This window comes from Dufourea novaeangliae, unplaced genomic scaffold (genome assembly GCF_001272555.1).
Source record: "Dufourea novaeangliae isolate 0120121106 unplaced genomic scaffold, ASM127255v1 scaffold316, whole genome shotgun sequence".
NCBI lineage: Eukaryota > Metazoa > Arthropoda > Insecta > Hymenoptera > Halictidae > Dufourea > Dufourea novaeangliae.
The window spans coordinates 558075-580843 of NW_015374191.1; the positions used below are offsets into that span (position 1 = coordinate 558075).

At 35.8% G+C, this 22769-nt stretch overlaps 1 protein-coding gene across 1 annotated transcript; it reads left to right on the forward strand.

The window, feature by feature from the left end:
- LOC107192178 (paired amphipathic helix protein Sin3a) lies at positions 1 to 17069 on the forward strand. The gene is given in 18 exon segments (XM_015581384.1): positions 1 to 1202; positions 4594 to 4886; positions 5340 to 5513; positions 5713 to 5865; positions 5956 to 6287; positions 6371 to 6611; positions 6693 to 6944; positions 7047 to 7451; positions 7779 to 8230; positions 8477 to 9198; positions 9286 to 9657; positions 9748 to 9917; positions 10002 to 10196; positions 10403 to 10460; positions 10463 to 10590; positions 15755 to 15906; positions 15993 to 16203; positions 16394 to 17069. Coding segments are annotated over 17 exon segments (4542 nt in total). The 5' UTR covers positions 1 to 1202; positions 4594 to 4613; the 3' UTR covers positions 16646 to 17069.
- The last annotated feature ends 5700 nt before the right edge of the window (positions 17070 to 22769 follow it).

The following is a 22769-nucleotide window of genomic DNA, read 5'->3' on the forward strand; positions in this document are numbered from 1 at the left end:
GTCTAGAAAGCGTGGTGAAGCGAGAGCGGTAGAAAAATACAATTCCGACAAACTCACGCGCGCGTACTTGTCATGTTATTACGTTCTGAACGACTCCGGTCGCCGATCACATTTCGAGTGATTCCAGATACCCTAAGGCGGGTTTGAAGAGTTTGGTGTCCGTGTCGAAGAAGAGAAGAAACGCGCTGAGAAAAAGGCAGCGAAGTGTGATCGATGCACGATTAATGAAAGTTCGAAAAAGAAGTCTGTCGCGAGGGCTGGTGCGTGGCACGTAATATGCTTTGCAGGAGGTACCCGAGGTGGTTGGTAACAGAGACGCTTGGCGGATGGATACGGTCCTGCTCGATCCCCTCCACCTTCCTCATCCCGCTACACGACCAGTCAGTTCCTTGTTTGCCATACAAAATCCAATAGTTTGCCTTGTACCTCGAGAGTGCGAGTATGTCTTTTGCATTTCCCTTTTCTCCCGTTGGAAAAAGTGCGGCGATCCACTCGAGATACTCGCGAAAATGTGCATTTTACTGAGTTTGTTTACACACACGACGAGATTCCGATGGTATTGAGAGGGAGAGCCAAGGGAGCATAGTGAATTCCTGTCGCGAACGAACCGACCGGCCCGTTAAGGCTTCGTCGATTTTTCGGTCGTGGAAAAAAAGGCAACGGAGCCGAGGCTTTTTGTCGCGGAAAGTCAGTCGAACGACTGAGAAAATAAGAGGACCCGATTCAGAGCGGGCAAGCTCGTGCAAGTGACGAGGTGTTGTGCCACTCGAGGTGGTTCCCTTTTGTAAAAGGAGCACCGCCAGGACCGATCATTTTCACTGGAGCTCTCGGGGAAAATGTGTTATGTATTTACGTGGAATATTGCGTAACGTCGAGGGCCGGGAAGTGTTTGGAAACGTGCAACACTGACAAACCTCGCTTCGACGACTTCACACGGGGACGGCGACTGTACGCGTCCGTGCAGCTGGCTTTACCGGCTCTATTTCGTCCCTCTGCCCCAGCGAAATCCCCTCGCGAGGCCCGATACCGCGATCGAAATTTTCCGACGAAAGAAATCCCGACGACCGCCGCATCCACTCCTCAAGGGGCAGAACTCTCGTCGCCGATTCACCGCCTCACGTCGACCACTTGCTTCTGGACACCTCTTCCCTTCGATATTACCCTGGTGCAAGGACTTTCAACTTCTTTTCAGATGGAAATTGGTATGTACACATCTTGCATTAAGTTGTTGCACACGAGTATTTGCTTTCTTTCATTTAACAGTTCCAGCTAGCTTGTCTTGAGTTAGAATGTAATGTATCTGGATCTAAAGACTCGATGCAACTTTTTATGTCTCTTTCAAATAGGCACATTGACTTGTCTATTCTAAGCTTCCTTCGAATGACATTGTTAGTCATAATTACTTACGCACTTGAAGCGTATATGAATGATTGAAACTCGTAGGAAACATTTCAGATTCTTAATGTAGCGAATAGATTTCTGTTTAGTTCCCATTTTTTTCAAGGTATCACATGAAACTCTAAACTTTCATTGATGTTTACAATCATTATTTGTCACCAGCTTGTGGATGTTTATGGAAATCCCCCAATTAATATGTATAAACAGAAGTTAAATAGTTTGCATTCTGTAGTTACAGATTGAATGGGCTTAAACATGAAAAGTCTCATGAAACTTTGTTTTGTTGCGATCGTACATACTGACATACATCACAAATGTATAAACATCTACAGTATTCTCATAGATATTTGAGGTTTTATAAGATACGTGAATGTACAAAACTTGAAGAAAGTATTCATTTCCGTATTTGTTACCTAATGAAACCTTCAATTTTGGTTATAAGTGTTGTTTGGTGTAGTTTACTCACTTGTAGGTATCATAAATGTGGAAAATCTAGAGTTAATTTACGAATTTCAACAGATTTCTTCTTGGATCAAATTTTGTGTATATCCTTACAACTAAATTTTGGAAAATAGTATTGAATTTTTATTCGCGTAATGTGATTCTTCACAGACAGGTAATTTAAATGCCCTAATATTTCTATTACATACACTGATGGTAGTATGCATAGATTGGATGGAATTTCTTTGTTTTAAATCATAACAATTATTAATGAAACAATCACTATGTTACATTATAACATAACCAAGTTTTGAAAAAAGTAATAGTTTACATGTAGTTAACAAATATTTGTTATACATTTTTCTTTCCCCTGAGTCAGTGACACGACTATATCTTTGCAAGGTCATTATAAACCATTATATGGATTTAGATATATTATGCGGCTATAGAAGCAGTAGGTTACAATTATTTTTATAACACAGTTTACATTATAGTACATCTCTCTTTTATAGAGTGGTTTCTGTCTCTTATAACTTCTATATTTTGGGATCAAGAATATATACATATACATATATAATATGTATGATTTCAATCATATATGAAAATTTTTTTGTAGTGTTTTTTTAACATTTCTTACTAGTTGCATTGCTATGAAAAAAAGTTCGTATAGAAAAATCGATGATGTTCAGAACAGTTTTTAATATTAGACTTAATAAAAGTGGAACACATTTTATTGATAGTCACATTTATTTGAACAAAATGAACTAATGTGTTTATAGATATAAATGATGCAAAATATGAGTGTGAAGGATTTCTATTTAATCATAAATGTAGTACTATTGCACAGATAATACGCTTAAAGTTAAAGTATATAATTTAAAAGCTAAAGTTAAAATACATTTTATATTTATCTATTAAACATATTCTTATACCCTATCACTTGTTTTATTTCATTGAAAAGTAACTGAATAATTACATAAATGAAAGCACATGACAGTATGGCAATTAAAGATATGCAAGAATGTTAAGTAATTATGGGAAAAAAATATGTATATTTTATATATGCATGAGGCAGTACTACCTATTGTTCACATACCTTGAAGAAAGATACTCATGTTTTCGTATTTTTATGCATATATAGCTGCATACAATATGTAGCATCCTTTATGTGAGGTTATATTATTTTAAGGTCTTGAAATCAAAGATCAACAAGAATCTTTTGCATTATATGTACAGTTATTCTTTACAACTACAGTTTCCATCTATGTGAATACGAAAATACAAGCATGTGCACATTAATTGTTTAATATTATGCAATATATATAGCAGTGGTAGGTATGAGTAATTCAATTATTTTTAACTTGAAATTTAAGCGAGAAAATCTATTCAGGTGTTTTTGAACATTCGAAATAAAATTACAACATGAAATAGTACGTTTTTAATCAGATATGTACAGGAGAACAAGATCACTTTGTAAGCACAATCACACCCAACGTGTTCGAATCAAAGGAAATGTGAACGGAAGCGTCGTAATTCGTAATCGAGATTGATTTTTTCGCACAAGAACGATAAATTTTCACCTTACGGTCGATTTTCTGATTCCTTAACGTATCTAGAGACGGGAAGTTTCTTCTACGCACGAAGTTACGGGAAAGTGCTCACGTTGCTTCTGTTTCCTCACGAGTTCTGTCACACGAAGCGCGGTGCATTCAAACTTCCAAAATGATTCTTTACATTGAAATCGATTCATGAAATAATATTGAACTTAATTTCAGGATTACAATTTCGAAACACGTGAGAATATATTTATGTGTGCGTTGGCTCGCGTACTGCGGATGCATGGCGTCATTTTATCACCGTAAACGAAACAATACCGAACACTTTCGAAGCTGTACGAGCTCTTCCGTTTGCCTGTGGCGCGCCAAACTTATGAGGCGGTCGAAAGTATAATGTCCGTATTTTCATGTATACACACTAATTTTTTTGTATTAGAAAATAATAAATTTATCGAAATATAAATTATTAGTAAATTAAAAGGAAATACAAATACAGAAGTTATAATAACAAGTTGAGTTTTCGTTATATTTTCTTTTCTATATTTATATTATGAATAAATGAAATTCGCATTTCATTATTTTTGAATATTAAATAATCTTTCTTATTTAACGAAAATTCATTATTTTTTCAAATTATTGCTTCAGGTGAAGGGTGTGATATCTAGGATATTGAATCAAATGCCAGCAAGGAAACACTATACCTGTTTTAGCACCTTCTCAATAAATATGGATTATCAGCATTGATGGGTACAAAAGGGGGGTTTCAAATATTATGTTAAAAATTATGAAATATCTCGTCGATTACTTTTATATAAAATAAGTGTAGAAAATTCACTTGTCTTTGAATAACTTTCATAAGAGATTCATAATAAAAAGATTTTGAGTTCAATTCCTGTATATAAATTCGTATTTTTTCAGATCGCTTTATAATTTTCAAACAAGAATAACGTGCATTTATCGGTATTTACAGAACGTTCCAAAGCGTTTTGAGTATGAAAGACAGACTCACTTAAGATGTATAGGTTGTTTGCACTCATCCTCTTTTTGTAAGGTTCGAAAACATAGTGTTAGTTAAGCACGTTTACTAAAGGATCATAGACGTTTGTCGTACTGGATCTGTAAGCAACTGTAGGATTAAGCAATATGTGAATATCCACGTGAAATTTGTGCCCACACGACACTGTCTCTCAATTCGTAGCATTTCCAATGTGATCTGCGATGAAACGCGTTCGCGGGCTGGACGAGGTAGCATCACCAGCAGCAGCAACATTAAAGCACTCGTCAGTGAGTGCAGGAAGTGGCTTAGGTGGCGGAGGAGGTGGTTTGGAGTATCATTCAAGCAGTGGAATAGGCGTTGTTGTACCTGGCCAAGCAGTTCGATCAGTTACTTCGAAAGAAATGCCGGGTAGCATACAATTCGGAAGTGCCCAAGCTCAACAGCAATACACCGGAGCAATTGTTGTGCCCACCGCGGCTCCGTCCCCCATTAAGGTGCGTTATTCACGTGCAGCGACAACAACGACCAGTGGAACATCAATTGTAACATTTTGTACTCGTGTTTTACCCTTTTTTGTTTTTTAAATTTTGAATTTGCATGTTTCAGTATTTTTATTTATTTCGATACTATCGTTTACATTCGTCTCTCTCATGAAATACAAATACACGCAGCATTGATGCGATAGTGACTGAAATTAATCCGCTTAAAAGCGACCCGTCGAATTAAACGTCCGCACGGTACGCTTTTGTAATTGCCGCGTTAGTAAATTTGGTTCCGTAATCTAATTAACACTGTGTGATGCGGAGCTGATACAATAAACGTGGAATTTTCGAGATTTTTGCTTGATCTTTTATATTTTGTCTTTATTTGAAATGTATTGGTAATGTTGTTTTTCGTTATTAACAAAATTGTCAACGTGTTACAATTGTTATGTATATTTATTTTAGGGAAGTGGATCTGCAGGACTTACTACTACATGTGGCAGTAGCAGTGTAAATACTGGTGGAGGGTTGCATAGTGGGATAGGTGGTGGGAGTAACCATAGTATGGGTTCTCAGCAACCTGCACCAGGAACACAGAGTCAAGTTCATAGCCAGCAACAGCCAACAATAAGGCATAAGGTTCATATTACATAATATACAGATAATAAATTTCAAATATCCAACAAAAAAAATTTTTATTGTGTGACTCTTTTCTGACCATACAATGGTATGTGCACAAATGTAGTATTTAAACATTGTTGTGCAGTTGAATTTTCGAATATCATTTTCAATTCTCTGAGAAACGAGTTGCAGATCAATTTTATTATTCCATTTGTAGGTCCACTCTGGAAATGTAACGCCACTAGCTTCAACCCCACCAGGCTCTAGCCTAGGTGGTGGAAGTGGGTCCCAACAATTTCAGAGATTAAAAGTAGAGGATGCATTGTCTTACTTAGATCAAGTCAAGTACAAATTTAGTGATCAGCCACAGGTACGATTTAGATGAATTTAGATAATCGATTTTATCGAGTATTGTCCATAGGCAATCATTACAAATAATCATATTGCATACTTATTGTAGGTGTATAATGACTTCTTAGATATTATGAAAGAATTTAAGTCGCAAAGCATAGATACTCCAGGTGTTATAACACGAGTGAGTCATTTATTCAAAGGGCACCCTGAGCTTATTGTGGGTTTCAATACATTTCTTCCACCTGGATATAAAATAGAGGTGCAAGCGAATGAACAAGGATATGCGTTTCAAGTATCTGTCAGTATGCCAAGTCCAACTGCAACACATACTGCTACCTTATCGCAGCATCATTGCACAGTCAATGTAGGTTCACCTCCTGTTGCAAGTCCACCAACACAACCAGCAAAGGCACCCCCAGTTTTACAAATAATGCACGGGTAAGGCATATTCATATTCTGTGTATTGATTTTTTACTTATGATTAATGCAGGAAGTAATACTTGATTTTTATTCTACACCAGGTCCGGGAATATACATCACTCTCACATTTCAAACAATATTTCCAACAACAGTTTAACAGTGCATGCACCATCACCGCCACCGGTGCAGGCATACAATAATTCACATGTTAGTGCGGCACAAGCTCAGGCTGTTAGTCAAGCATTAAGTCAAGCACAAGATGGAATACCAACTAGTGGGCAAACACAACAGAGCCAACCGGTTGAATTTAACCATGCAATTAATTATGTTAATAAAATCAAGGTTTGTGTTCAATTAAAAGAGTCGACAAAGGTAACGTGTAGAACATTTCGTTATTATTAAGTAAATTTTTGCGAATTACAGAACCGATTCCAAGGTCAGCCGGACAAATACAAACGGTTCCTGGAAATATTGCATACTTATCAAAAAGAGCAACGGAACTTAAAAGAATCTGGGCACATGGGTGGCACAAGTGGATCCGGTGGTACTGGCGGAGCGAAGCTAACAGAGGCAGAAGTTTACAGTCAAGTTGCCAAATTGTTCGAGAATCAAGAAGACTTGCTCGCCGAGTTTGGTCAGTTTTTGCCAGACGCCACTAATCAACAGAGCTCATTGGTGAGTGAAACATAACATAGTAGTCCATCCCATTGTCAAGGTTTTTTTCGAACCGACTTTGTAACAGCAAACTCTGATTGGTATTAGTCTGTTATGTTTCAGAGTAACAAGACTGCTACAGTTAATGATCACACAACAATCGTTAAGAAACCATTGGGACCCAAGGCACCTTACAATAATTCGGGGAATATCTCGAGAGAACTTCGAGAGTCGAGCGGCACCAGTACGATAGAACGTGAAAGCCGCGATCACAGGGATCGCGAACGAGAACGGGACAGATCCGGCGTTCGAGATATCAACAGTGCCCAGAAATGTAGTCACAATACGGGACCATTGAGTCACAAACGGAGTCCATCGTTTTCCCCGTCGGTAACAGCCGGAAATTCACATCACATACAGCACGGTCCACCCCCAAAGAAGCCTAAAGTAACGTCCATGCGTGAATGCGTTACCACAGCAGAGGCTGGGAAGTATGGGAGTCTGAATGACTATGCTTTTTTCGACAAGGTTAGTGGTCTCAGTTCGAAATTACTACAGCATTAATCCTTTCGTGACCACCTTAGTTTTTTTTTTTTAAAGAATTTCTTTATCTGCCGTTCCTCGCGTCTGTACCGGATGCTTAAACTGTGATCAATTTTTGTTTATTTTCAACTTCTGGTTTTTTTTTTGACGAAAATATACCCTCACAAAGAACTCCACCATTACAGTTTTACGCGGGAAACTGCTATCCGGCACGCCACACACAGTTCGAGTACTCAAGTGGGACATGCGTATCGCTGGTCACGAAAGGGTTAAATTAAGAAAGAAATGTTCGAATGTAAATGTATTGTGTAGGTGCGGAAAGCGCTAAGATCTCAAGAAGTCTACGAAAACTTCCTGAGATGCTTAGTCCTGTTTAACCAAGAGATCGTGTCCAAATCTGAACTGGTGCAATTGATAACGCCATTTCTTGGTCGCTTTCCCGAGCTTTTACGCTGGTTCAAAGACTTCCTGGGCCATTTACCCGAGTCCTCTACCACCACTACAACCAATACGGCAAGCAATATGAATGTCGAAGCGTTACCAAATAATGTCGTACGAAGTCATCAAGAGCGTCCTCAGGGCGATCTGGCCATGGAAATAGACTATACAGCATGCAAACGTCTCGGGGCGTCGTATTGCGCGTTACCAAAGTCTTACGTTCAACCAAAGTGTACAGGAAGAACGCAGTTGTGTAAAGAAGTTCTTAACGATACGTGGGTCTCGTTTCCAACGTGGTCTGAAGACAGCACATTTGTAACGTCAAGGTTTGTATATGTCCATTGTCATTTTCATATATTCGTATTCAGTCGATGTGTAAGCGGTGGAGCGCGGCAGCCGTCTTTGTTTATGGTTGAGTTACATGGATCAAGGGAAGAAGAACAATCGACGGGCCGGGAATTGATTAAAGCAAGTCATCCAGAAAGCGAAAGATCCGAGTTCGATTGCCGATACCTAATCGATCGACTTCTTCTTCTACGGATAATTGAATTTGTAATTGAATATGCTTTCAGGAAAACCCAATACGAGGAGTTCATCTACCGTTGCGAGGATGAACGATTCGAATTAGACGGCGTGATAGAAACAAACGCATCTACGATTCGAGTTCTCGAAGGTGTCCACAAGAAAATGAGTAGAATGAGTCAAGAGGAACTTCAGAAATTCAAGCTCGATGATTGCCTCGGTGGTTGTTCGCCTACGATTCACCAAAGAGCACTGAAGAGGATATACGGCGATAAGGCGACCGATATCATAGAAGGTCTTAAAAGGAATCCGGTGGTTGCGGTACCTGTGGTTCTTCGGCGACTGAAAAGTAAAGAGGAAGAATGGCGGGAGGCCCAAAAAGGTTTCAATAAAATTTGGAGGGAACAGAATGAAAAGTACTATCTGAAATCCCTAGACCATCAGGGTATCAACTTTAAGCAAAACGACGTGAAAGCTCTCAGGTCCAAAAGTTTATTCAACGAGATCGAGACGTTGTACGATGAAAGGCACGAACAAGTTGACGATGGCAGCGGAGATGGACAAAATAACAGCGGGCCACATCTTGTGCTACCCTATAAGGATAAATCGGTTCTAGATGATGCAGCTAACCTTTTGATTCATCATGTAAAGCGTCAAACGGCAATCCACAAAGAAGACAAGCAACGAATAAAGCTCTTATTAAAACATTTTATACCTGATCTTTTCTTTCATCCACGCCAAGAACTCAGTGACGATGAGAGGGACGAAGATGGTAAGTGAAATTGTACAATTAAAAAAAATATATTTGTGTCTTATAGAATATAACGATGGTATGTATAATTTGTAATTGTTATCATAGATGAAAAAGAAGACCTGAATGTAGCAGCGTGTAGCAATTCTCAGTCAGTGACAATGAATACATCTCCGTTGGGTGGTGGTCTACAAGCGAATAGGAATAAGGCACCGGTATCGCCGATTCCGTCTTCCACGTCGATTAAAACCGAACCTGACATCAAATTACCCATCCATGCCTTGTCGAATGACCCTGAGGAAGCGTACACGCTCTTCATGGGCAGTAACAATTGGTACCTCTTTTTGAGGTTACATCACATTCTGTGTGAAAGATTAACGAAAATGTATGAAAGGGCTGTCGCCCTCGCTGAAGAGGAATCACGATTCAAACAGCAACGGAAAGAAAGTACAGCTGTTGCTTTAAGATTAAAACCTAAAAGTGAGTAATATATTATTTCTTCGTGTATGAGAATTGTAAAATGTGAACAGTATTTCATCCTAATTTAATACGATCGTATATGTTACGCAGATGAAATTGAAATCGAAGATTATTACCCTGCATTTTTGGATATGGTTAAAAATGTCCTGGACGGTAATATGGAGAGTACTGCGTACGAAGATACCCTGCGAGAAATGTTTGGTATCCACGCGTATATTGCCTTCACGTTGGACAAGGTCGTTACGTACGCTGTGAGACAAGTAAGTACTATGCGTATTAATATTTGTAAATGCGAAGATATATTACTTTTGTGTGGACTCTTAAAAAAAATATGAAATATTCAGTTGCAGCATTTAGTTTCGGACCCCATATGTCAACAATGTACGGACTTATTCCAACGAGAACAAAGACAACCAAAAGAAAGCAGTGGCGCGGGTGGTTTATGTGCTACTGCGTACATGAGACTTGGTGCAGAAATGGCGTACCAACGCAAAGCTGAAAAAGCTATGGCGGAAGAAAATTGTTTTAAAATATATATAGTAAGTATTTAATAGTAATTTACTTTTTAAAATAACACTGGTCTTGAAATAATCGTACGCGTATTCCGGTTAACGTTTGTTTAATACATTATTCAATTTTAGCTAGCAGTATACAATGGGCATAACTTGAATTACAAATAAAACATTATTTCCATTATTTTAGGAGATATACAATAATGTAAATGTATAATTTTTCATTGTTACAGTATAAAAAGGACTGTAAGATGACAATGGAATTATTGGATACGGAAGGTGATGAGGCGATGGAAGGGAAGGAGTTACAGTATCTGAAAAATGGTCTACGTATGTTGAGAGGTTTTCTGCTCCAGCTGGTCAGACTAGCCCGAAAGACACCCCTACCTTAACAGACAATGAGCCAACAACCAATCATCCTGTGAGTAACGACCAGGCAGCAAGGGGGGGTAGGGGCAGAAAGCGCAAGAACACTGACATTAGCAAGAAGGTATAGGATCCACATCCCTTTTCATAATCATTGCCAACGTTGCAGTTTACGTTCATTCGTAATTTGATGTCTGTGATTGGAGTTGTACCGTTGCCATTCTGTGTACAACTAGTGTCCCAAAGAACGAAAGTTTTTTATCGAACTTTCTTCTATATTATTTCGTGTGATCGTATTAAATACAGAGGGAGGTATTCGTGTGTGAACATTTTAATCGCAGTCAGGTACTTTTCCAGAAAATCTGTCTTCGAGAAAATCTTTGTTGACTTCCTTGCAAAAAAACAAAAGAGTAGAAGAATATTTTAGGAACGAAACGATGTTGACATTATACGAATGGGGTCAGAGCACTGGTTCATATACTTGTCGTTGCATAGAAATCGCAGAACTTTGTATACATATAAGCAGAATGAACTAATTATTCTTTTAATCGCAGAAAAAGAAAACTGAAGGTCATATATATATATTTATTTTCGTAATATTTAAGAAGATAAGAGAATACACATGATTTCCATCTGAGTGCGTCCAACGTGGTGCTGTAAATTAAGTGAAATTTTTGCGGATAGTGCACTACACAAACGAATTCCCATTCTTTATTCTCTATGTAGATTCGCTCACCATTCTGGTGTGTTTGCTGCACCGTTAGCTGTTACACGACAAATTATAAATTATATTTCTATATTTTAAATATTGACTTACGATAGGACAACGATATCCGAGTAGTAATTTTTCCAAATCTCCAATGCAGAAGATTGTCAAGAGCATTCACAACTATGCTACCGCTATTGCTGTATTATTCATCGATTCTGTGTAATTTGCTTTGCTTCCTCGTTTCTGTATGATGTGAACAGTTTCTAGGTTGACTTGTTTGTTCGTGTAATTATTCGTCAGGGGTTTTCTTTTCAACGTAGTGTGATATCTTCTTTTATTCGGAGTTTTACTTACGCGTTTAGGGTTGAAAGCTATTTACAAAATACGTTTGAAAGAGAATGCACGATATATCTGAACTGACGGAACAGAAAAATCTTTGTTTTTCGTTTTTCCTTTTAATTTTATCTAAATATTAGTATTTATTTATCTCGTTGTTATCTAATAACGTTCTTGTTTGTTTTATGTTTATGTTTTCAAAACGATTTTTAACGTGAGATCATATTTAAGAAATCAACCGAAGCTTTGAAAGCTTGCAAAAGTGGAATTCCCAGACTCATTAAAAATGACTTGGTTCCATGTTGAAAACATGATCGAGAAAAATTCATTCATCGGGTCAACGAAATGAACAAGGAAAATTTTATGTGTACATTATTCTATTGTCCATTAAAAACGTACTGTCTCCGTAATTGCCCTCCTCGCGTTTCATGGGATGTAATGGTAGTGACAGAAAGTGTGACGCAGATTGCAAATGTACAAAAAAAACAGAGAACAGGAAGGGGTCACGGCATATAGAAATGAAGTTATTACGAGTAGTGCCATAATGAATGTAAAAACGTTAGCTTAAAGAAACGTAACATTTGATATCGGTCAATTCTTAATGTTTCTTTCATTTTCATCACACTTATTATTATAAACTACATAAGATCGTAATTCCTAGAATTTAAAAAGAATGTAAATATTTCATACAAATTTGTACATATGTTTTTTGATACGCAACTTAGGTCGACTGGTAGTGAGCATCATTAACTTGTAAAATTCCACCATTCGCTGTCATATATTCGAACATTAGTGAAGCCTTTGGAAAGGAAACACGGATATTGACTTGTGAACAAACGTTTACACCCACGTCACATTGTACCCCATGCAGTTGTTTGCGGCTTTCTCAGTCGTTCGTCTTGCCTGAATCCGATAAATTTATCTCTGGAAATAATGAATCTGCAAAGAAGATGCATGGCGCGTAACATTTAGAACGTCTTTCAAGAACATCCAAATGGATAAGACATTCTCCTAAGATTAGAAGGTTATTTTTAAATTGGGCCATGTTAACAGTGCATCCAAATTGTACATTTTCTTTTAGATTTTGGAGGCTGTTTCTTGAAATGGTCGTTAATATATTTCATTGGTAGTACCGAAGCCTGTTTAGAGCATGTTGTTTATAAAATTATAAAACATGGTTGATTTTCTGTTACATTCTTAGGATCAATTTGACTGGTTTGGAGAATGTACCATGATGAATTATGCTATTGCACAGGACAGAATACGATCTGCATTTATTCTAGCTTGAATTTAAACCGACAATAGTGTATCATGGCGTGGACCAAGTGTGTTCCTGGTTTAAATTGTTGCGTCACTGTGAAACACACCGCGTGTATGATAACTCTTTGCCCTGTATATATTAATATAATAAGTAGCGATGCAAAGATTCTACGGTGTAGTGTGTAAATAGAAAGTCATTTGTATCTTTTAATTAATTCGCAGCTTCGTTCGAGGAACGTAACAGTATGAAGAGTCGATATCCTCCTCCCTTCAAGAGGTTCAAATATCTGCCAAAGGTTTCACAAGTATTTAGCTCTCTCGGTTGCTGCTGTTGCTTTTGCACAAAAAGGTCCTCCCGGTACTCCAAAATGAATTCTCATTCGTGTAATGATATACATTCTTCCGTCAAGGAAACGGCACGGAATCCGATTCTGGAGGTATTAACAGTTTCACGAAGCAGTGGACAAGAATTGTTACTTTAAACGTTAGTTGGCGTCCGCCTTGTTTTATACCCAAAGTCATTTTTACCAAAACGATCATTCATTATTCGTTCCAGGTTTCAACCAGTTTGTCGGTCTCATAAAATGCGATTTTCTTTTTTTTTTTTTGTTGTAATTTACTGTTGTCGCGTTGAACAAGTCGCATTAGGACTTCTTTTTAACAAGCCACTAGTAATGTGCTTGCTAGCTTTATTGTTTGACGTCGAGACACATGTTTTTGTACATTTTATTGGGCAACAGGTACTCCGTTTCTTAGTTTTCTCCGGCATAGTGTTTTATACCGTATACTATATACTTTTTTTTTATGATCAGAGTGGATATTCGGATGAAAGTATTCGCAGTGTTGTTTCCTCCATTGAGAAAGATAATCTTCGTATTTTGTACAAAATGTAAACATTCATTCTTCTGGCAAGGCTCTGCATTACGGAATTTTAAGCGCTATATATATACATATATACATAGAAACAAAGAGAGAGAGAGAGAGAGAGAGAGTGAGTGTGAGAGAGAGTTTTACACGTATCAGTGTACGTGTAATTTATATATATATATATATATATATATATTTTTTTTTTTTTCGTTCGTTTAACAGTTCAATACGTTTTGATTAGATAAGGGTGGCACAAAATTGAATTAATTTAACGATATACATACGAATATATGTAATTGCTGCCACAAATGATCTGATTTAAACGTTTACTGTGAGAATTTGTAATATAGTTTCATTCAGACTATGAGGTCGTATGTGCAGACAGATTTTATGTGATTGTTATAAGCTCATATCTCCGTTTTCACTTTACGCAGTGAATTTTAAACTCTATATATATATAAGACATATATATATATATACATATATATATATGCATATATATATATATTTTGTAACTGTAATCTGTATATGAAACAAATATACATATAATGATAGATAACAATAATATTGTATAGAAGAGAGATATTGAAATACATGAACAATGCTTTTAAACATTATTGTCTAACATCATTTTGTACCACTAAATTTATTACTTTGATTCTCCAGTGATATTCATTTTTTTTTTTGTAAGAAAAACAAAAGTTCTTTGCCTGTACTATTTACAAGACAACAAAAACTAGAAATGAAAGAAAATGATTATTTTAACACTATTATGTTTAAATACTTGATTATGTAATTCAGATGTTGAAATTTTATGTTTATCCTCATCTGATTTTTTTTTAATTTTCGATGTTCACTTATTTAGCTTTGATTTGTTCTGCTTATTATTATTTCAATATTTTGTCACGTTTGCTGAGTATTGAACGGTGATAAATTTTGAGAGTAATATATCTCTTTTCTAACACATTTGTACTTGAAAACTAGCCCACAGCTTTATATCGTTAAACAGTTTAACGAGAGTTAAGTTAATACTTTGTCTCTTTTGTTCTGCTTTTGATTCATATGTTCACTGGTCATTTATGAATGTGCTTATATCATCAATTGAACGGGAAAAGTTATTTTAAACACATTTTGCCTACTTCATCTTACACGGTGCATTCATTTTATTAATATAACACAATGGAGAACGTTGTTTTATTATTGTTCAATACTATTGGTACTGCAGACAAATACATCTTCGTTTTCTTTATTTTTAAAATTTAATTCACAGAAGTATGCAGTTATTCAATTATTTATAATGTATTCTAAAGTGTATAATTTTTCATGTGGTATCAATAGTATAATAAGAAATAGTAAAGCAATAGACAGCCTGTTTCGTTGGAAATCGCGTTTTAAACATTTTTGCTTTTAACACAGAAAACTCCCTGCATAAATATTAACATTTTTATGTTTAATTATAAAACGTATCCTTCTGACCTGTCCACTTAACTCCAAATTACTTACTGGTAAATTTTATTTATAGAATACAACTTCATTGATATATTTTATGTGATTAAGTATATGCCGTTGTGCAATGACAGTCACATAATGGCAAGTAAATTATTGCAAAATTTAAAACATCAATGAATGCTAAGAAAAAGAGAAGATAATAGAATCCAAAAGAAATAATTATTGTTGCCTTCAGTACTATCACTTTATCTTTCTTTTAAAACATTATTTTTTAATGGTAGAGTTAAATATTTTTCTTCAAGTTCTACAATTTATTTCTGTAATTCCTTTAAAAGTTTAACATTTTTAAATTCGTTTGGTTCTTATTACTTCCAGAAGAAAAAAAAATGAAATGATGCTTAAAAGCATAAAAAACAAACAAGCCTGCACAATGTTGTGATAAATTCTTTTACAATTGTGCAGTAATAAGACTTACATTAAGTATATTGTATCTAGTTCTAATTGTATACAGTAGTTCAGTGGATAATGTTACTAATATTTGTATTTACATCTCTGAATTCGGTCTTTTAAAAAAATTAACGCAAACCGATTGTTGTAGATGGATGGAAATGGTTGGAGTTCTTTAGGCAGAATCTTGGCAGGACGTAAGCCTGTATTTCTGTATCGTAATGTACGACAATGGAGGAAGAAGGCCGCAAGGATGATGTCTGCATCTATGCCTAATGCTAATAATCCTGAGAAGGGTGCAGAGTATGTATCTTTCAGTATTATTCACCAATTACGTTGCTGATTTATATTTATATACTTTTCTTATCAATTATTTTGTTTTCTTACAGATCAACTGACAAAGACAAGGCACTAGACCCTGTAGATGCGCTTCTAAAACGGCCTCCTGCTTTAAGATTAACTGAATCCGGTGATAACTCTGATATCATCAATTCCGATGAAACCCAATGCAGATTTAATCCCAACAGTTACCAAATGCTTTATGTTGCGAGCAAGGAAGCATTCCTTTATAAGCAAAACTCGTTCAGTCGTGCCAGAGAGGTACATACAACAACCGTATACTCTATAATTGTTACACATGCGTCATTTTGTGGTCACATCATTTCTAAAACAGTGTCTTTCATCTTTTATTAATTCCAAGTTCTGCTTCCATATCCTTGACCAATGGTGCATTAAGTTTTATGCTTTCGTGACATTGAATATTTATATTTTCTAATATTTTTTTCAACAGTGTCATCCAGCTGTGACGAAACATTTGAACTCAAAGTTCCACCAGTGGTTAGCGTCCTGGGCGTCTAAAAACGTGGCGGACATACAGCACCGGTTATGCCAAGACTGGTTAATGGGCCGTTACGAGAACTTAATCCCTCACAAGACACGAGTGATCACTGACAATGACCAAACTAGATCACCTTACCGACAATACAATCGTTATCGTGTAGAACGCTTGCAACCCGACCGTCTGACGGAACCATGTGTATAATCTTACATCTCTTATAATTTTCTTTACTATTCTTTGAGAATATATGATTATTACCGAGAGCTCGTTTCGATAATCTCGTATTCGTGGATACTATTTGTTAATAATTAGTTAAGAAAAGAATCAATTGCGATCGGGGGCAAAATTGAGACTGATTCTTGGCCCGCGTTTCGCGTCACGAACCACTACAGAACGTCTTGTTTTGCCGATGGAGTTCATCGTGGACGAAGATGTTAGAGAAACGGTTATTAAGGAATCGTAATTCTTTATTACACCTGTTGCATTCGACAATGACAAAACGTTTGGTTCTTTAATTGTACAGGTACGAATAATACGATGCAGGTGGAAATATCGCTGTCTTGTTAAATTACTATTTATCTAAAGATTTACAAAGATCCTGTAGTTTAAAAAAATAAAATTTGTGAGTCGTGCGTCAATGAAATTAGAAACATGCGATATTTGCAATTGTATCGAAGATAGGCTTGTGATCAGGTAATATAAGATATTTAATAACGTTTTCTTTTTTTTTTACAACGATTCATTTACCATCACATTAGGTACGGATACTTCAGGTAGGGTTTTACATAAGAGAGTAAAGTTAAACGAAAACTTTTGATACTTTATGTAATCTGAAACGATTTAGAAAGACTATTCTATATTAATGTAATTATCGTTCGTAAGTGCATCCCAGATTCAGTCAATTTTATTTCTTCAAATATTTTATTTTTATAGACTCATAAGATTTTCATCGAAGTGTCAGATGTCGTTGTCAATTGAAATTTGTATTTACAGAGGAACAGTAAAAGATTTCAACGGATAATTGAGTACATTTAAGCGCGGATCGGAGTAACTCATTAAAAATTGTATATTTTCTTTAAACAATAAAAATTTTAAGAAATCTTTTTCATATGGATTCGTATAACAGTTTTTGCGGTTTTTCTGCTGATTTGGAAGTTTGTTGTTCGAAATGCTTTATGTGTAAAATAATTTTCATTACAAGTTTTTAATAACTTACTTCTCTTATTTTGTTTTGAACTAATCGAAGCCTCTCTTCGTTAAAAATTGATTATACATAGATTGTATGTATAAATACATGTACATATGAATGTGCACGTATGTATCAATGTGCTGGAAAAGTGAGTGCATATGTACGTATATACAGATATGAGAACGAGAACAAACACTACTAGGCCTTATTTTTTACCTGATCTTTAGGCTACTGGATAAAAAGAAAAGAGAAAATTGTAACATGTTGAATATTGTAGCGGTGTTCCTGTACAGTGCAAAGGTGTTGACAACATCGAATGTGCGGTGTCGATTGGTAAAAGGCATTGATTCACCACGCACGAGGTACATGGCTCGAGTTCTAATTTTATGTTATTCTTATTATCTTAGGTATATATTTTTTACTGATTCACTTTTATTTGTATATCGCTATAAATGATATATACATATATGCATACATACGAACGTGACAAAAAATACAATCTTTTTTGTTTTTTATATTGTCAATGTTAAAGTTTCTGTTTGTCGATACAGTCGTGAAAGAGAAACATGGTAACTGAAATGGAAGTTCGTGCGTGGTAATGGAAGAAAGTAACTCCCTTGTAATATTCAGACTGCACGCAGTCGTTGCCGCATCCGGAAACAGCGAATCAGCTTTTTGCATCGATTCACCTCAACGTCTCAGACACATTCGGGCAAAGTATAAGGTTTCAAACATACTGACGGATAATAATGTAAGCATCAAGCGGTTGTATACATTCTGATCCTAATTATACGGATTTCGTCGGACTCTTTGCGTCTCTGTTTTTGCGGATAATTTTGAAAAGATGCTGTTACACGTACACATACACACACACATACAACACATACATACGCACACCCACTGTGCCGCTCAGTTATGCAATATACACACTGTAGTTGTACATTAAAGCTGTGTATCTTATCAAAAAGAGAACAAAGAAAAAGAGAGACGCGGTCTTCCGATGCTCGACTACTTGTGACTATTGATGATAGTGTATTTTATCAAGAAAATTGCTAATTTTAAAAAGAAAAGTGTATGTCCGTGTATCAAAAGTGAATGTACAGGCAATTTTATTACTCGAGATAATAATTTAATGTTGATATATTTTGCACAAATCATTATTAATATTAATAAACAATTAATATTACGACTGTTCTATTTTTTTTTTTTTTTTATTGATTCTGCATTTTCTTTTAGATAACAGATCGAATGTGTTAAAAAGTATGAGCGCAGAGGAATGAAATGTATTTTGACAACTGCAGTTTTATGGATTATAAGGTAAGTGAAGAAGATTCAGGGTTAAAGGCATAAAAACAATCTTTCCTACAACATTACTTATTTTTATTAAAAATGATAACATTGATAATCGTTGTACAATTGTAGATAATTTACCCTTCCTGTATATTAAATATTAAGTTGTAGCATAACGTTGTAAATAATATAATTGTGAATAGTGTAAATGTTTATGCAAGCGGAACGACGTGCTGAAAGTATCCGCTATGGAGCGACAAGGGAGACTCGGTGGTGCAATTAAATTTCGGGTTCTAATTGTTTATGGCCCAGTTCAAGCCACAGAAGAGACATTTGCTGCACAACCAAGCCACTTGCTAAGGATTTGAACCGAACCTGAACGTTCTAGACCGTTTTACATCCAGATAGTGGACATGTGTCATCGATCCTGAACTAGGAGAACACGAAGTACCTCGGTCGCTATAATTGGCGAACAAGAGATAGTGAACTCGTAAAATTTGAGTAAAAAAGATAACTTTGTATACACAAATTGAAGATATATTGGAGCTTGCCCAGGATTATAGAAAGTCTTGGCTCAAATTTGATTATTATCACTTTCATTGTAGAACTTATAATGTCACTGGATCAATAGATGCCAGTTCTTAGGGGGGCTGATTTTATAAGTTCGCTATGTCTTGACAACCAAATTATACGCTCCTCTGCGTCTGCTTTCTTCACGAAAGACACGTTCTTCGTGCGGATTTCATCAACTACTCACGAGAGGAGCACTCGTTCCTCTCAACTAAACCATAACCATCCTACAAAGTGAAATACTGCATACGAATACATTGCATGTACTGTTTCCTACACGTCTTATAAATTCTACTAATTACATACTGTATCAATCTATTGTAAATTTCAAATTGTTCATCGAATTCTATGATATATATATTTTTTTCACGGAATAAGAGTCCTTTAAAATAGTTAAATATGAGATCGTTTCGTAAGTAATATCGTTTATAGGATTAACTTTAAATGAGAAAGCAGATTAATAAATCAGACGTATTTCACTATTGAGTCATTTATTAAAAATAGTTGCTAAGAGGAGAAAGAACATTACTTACGGAATGACCTAACATTACTGTCGTATAGAAATTCACTTATTGCAAACGTGTAGAAAAACTTTTCGATATAGTTGCTTCTCTATTTTATCGTTTCGTTATGTATCTATTGCGATGCAATTGGAAAACACAAAAAATGATCTATCCTTACGAACTAATCTCGAAATGATTTAAAAGCAATCGCAAGACGGTGTAACGGTATCTATAAAACATGATAAAAATTCGTTTCAATTTGAGCAAGGACCCGTTTGGTCTCTGAATAGAAATTTGAGTGTGACATACATATACAATTAAATTACTAAATAGTCGATTATATTGTATAAAAAAGATTCGACAGAATTTTCTCCAGTTAAGTACAAAATCGTGAAATGTGCCTTATCGAAATACTGTAACTAATCTTGCTAGTTTTACACCACCTTGAGTAGCTCTAAGGTGTACATTAACTTAAGATAATTAATTGCCATTCACAGATGAACGTCGACGAATAGAATCATTACTTTTAACTGTGGTGTTCCAAATTAAAAAAAAAAAAAAGGAATTTGATATATTTACGTCGGAGTTCATTTGTGATCGATCATAGGAACCAATTTTCGATACGTGACTTAATGAGTCGAAACGTTAAATGTTCTTTTCTACGAGTAAAATTGTCACTTCAACAGTCACTTTTAAATCCTAAAATGATGATCCGAGTACTTCCGTCTATAATTCGAATTGTAATTACTAGACTGTGGATGTTCCAAGATAATTTATATTATCATAGATTCATTTACAGTAAGGAAAGCTGCGCAAGAATCTGCTTTTCTTATTAAGTTGACTCTTATTATTAACTCTTATCAAGGATTCATTAAGCTACGAAGAAATGTTTGCATTCACTGTCTAGTTATTACTTCTGGAAGCAATAATCTTAGAAATACACTAATGTATATTAATAATTAAATTCTTATCTTGATAAATTTGAATCCTTTCAGACCCGATATTAATTGTTTTCAAATACCTTACTTAATTAAGCCTTGACAAACGATTAGAATTGATCATTGAAAGAGGCGAACAACTGCTTTCAATAAATCAATTTAGGAGTGAAAAGATTTCCAGAGACTAAGCTGAATATTATTATAAATAGTACTAAAATATTAATATGTCAGTCACTACTTGATTACATTATAACGTAATTATTACTTATAATTAGACTGTGGATGTTTATACATTTAGAGCAGATGCAGCTGTGTAAAACATAAAAGAATAAAACTGTACGTTAAGGTTAAAAAATTCTATTTAATTCCCGTTTTTTTAAATTAATTCCTATAAATGTGAATTTGTATAAACATTCGCAGTCTACTTATAATAAACTTTCCGTTATGCATAATTTCAAGTAAAATTGTTTCAGTTAACTTACGGTTCTGCTCCGTGCGTCTGATCTACGTCGAGCGATAGGCGATAGGCCATTCATTATTCGATTCGTTACTGTTTCTCATTTTTCATTTTGCAACGTTCAAACTCGTAGCGACCTCATTTTCAAATCAAACGAATTCGAAAAGCGCGCCTTCATGCGAGACTTTCGTTTCAAACTGAGGATGCGCACGCAGTCTAACGTCTCCGTTCGTTGAAGTAACATCCTCCAAGGGCGCTCCGTATATAATGAAGGTATAATCTCCAATTTTTGTAATTTCTCTCGCTAAAACTGCTTTAAAACTATCAATAGTAACACTAGGGACGGAATTATATCAAAATATATCAGAAACTATCGTCGTATGCAAAAATAATCCGTATCGAAAGTCTCGCGCTTGCGGCTTCAGTGCTGGCCCCTTGTAGCCAGCAAGTTTTTTGAATTTCCTTTGATTTCTTTACCAGTAATCAACAATTCAGTGAATACTTGCCACTAAACTGCCGATTTAACATCTGGGAATAGAAGATTCCGTTTCTAAATAATCTCTTTCGACAAAATTCCATTAATAGCTAAACGGTCGCATTCGAATTAAAGTAACAATCGCGCGGGAAATACAAAGTTCGAAATTTCTTCGAAGATCGTCCCATGAAAATACTGTCTGCATATAAAGCGTAAAGTCGGTGCATATGCAGTGTCTGTTGTACTAATGTGGTATATTTAACTATGATTTTACAAATGAACATCATTAAAAGTGGTCTCTATCTACATATTAACGACAATGGTATGAACATACTTGTATGTACTCGGGAAATGTAAATAATCTTACCCTGACTCATAAATTTCGGTCAAAGTGTAATAAATTATCAAAGGACCATAACAAATCCGACAGTCCATACGCACCGACCATATTGAATCGGGACCAGGTAAACTATTCTGTTTTTTTTTTCCGTCCCTACAGGATGACAGATGCATATACGCGAGTGTCCGTGTATTGTGTTTCGAAAGTGTCATCGGGAGGGAGGTTCATGTGTTGTGATTGGCCGCCATCTTAACTGGCAACGAACGCCGGTTGGGGAAGACGGAAACCGGAAGTAATTCCAAACACATGCCGGGATCGAAAGGAAAATGAGAATCAGTGTTACGAGTGAAGTTGACGGTGGAGGAGGGTAAGTGTCACTTTGAATAACGAATAACACCACAGAATTTGTTCGCGGTGAACGAATAACGATTGTGCTTGAAGAAACATTATTCGAGTGAAAATTTATTTTAAGTTACGTTCGAATATATTACTTATTCGGAACGTTATTGGAGTAAATTTTCTTTCGAATAAAGGACCAACTCGAATCGGCGGTGCAACTACGACGG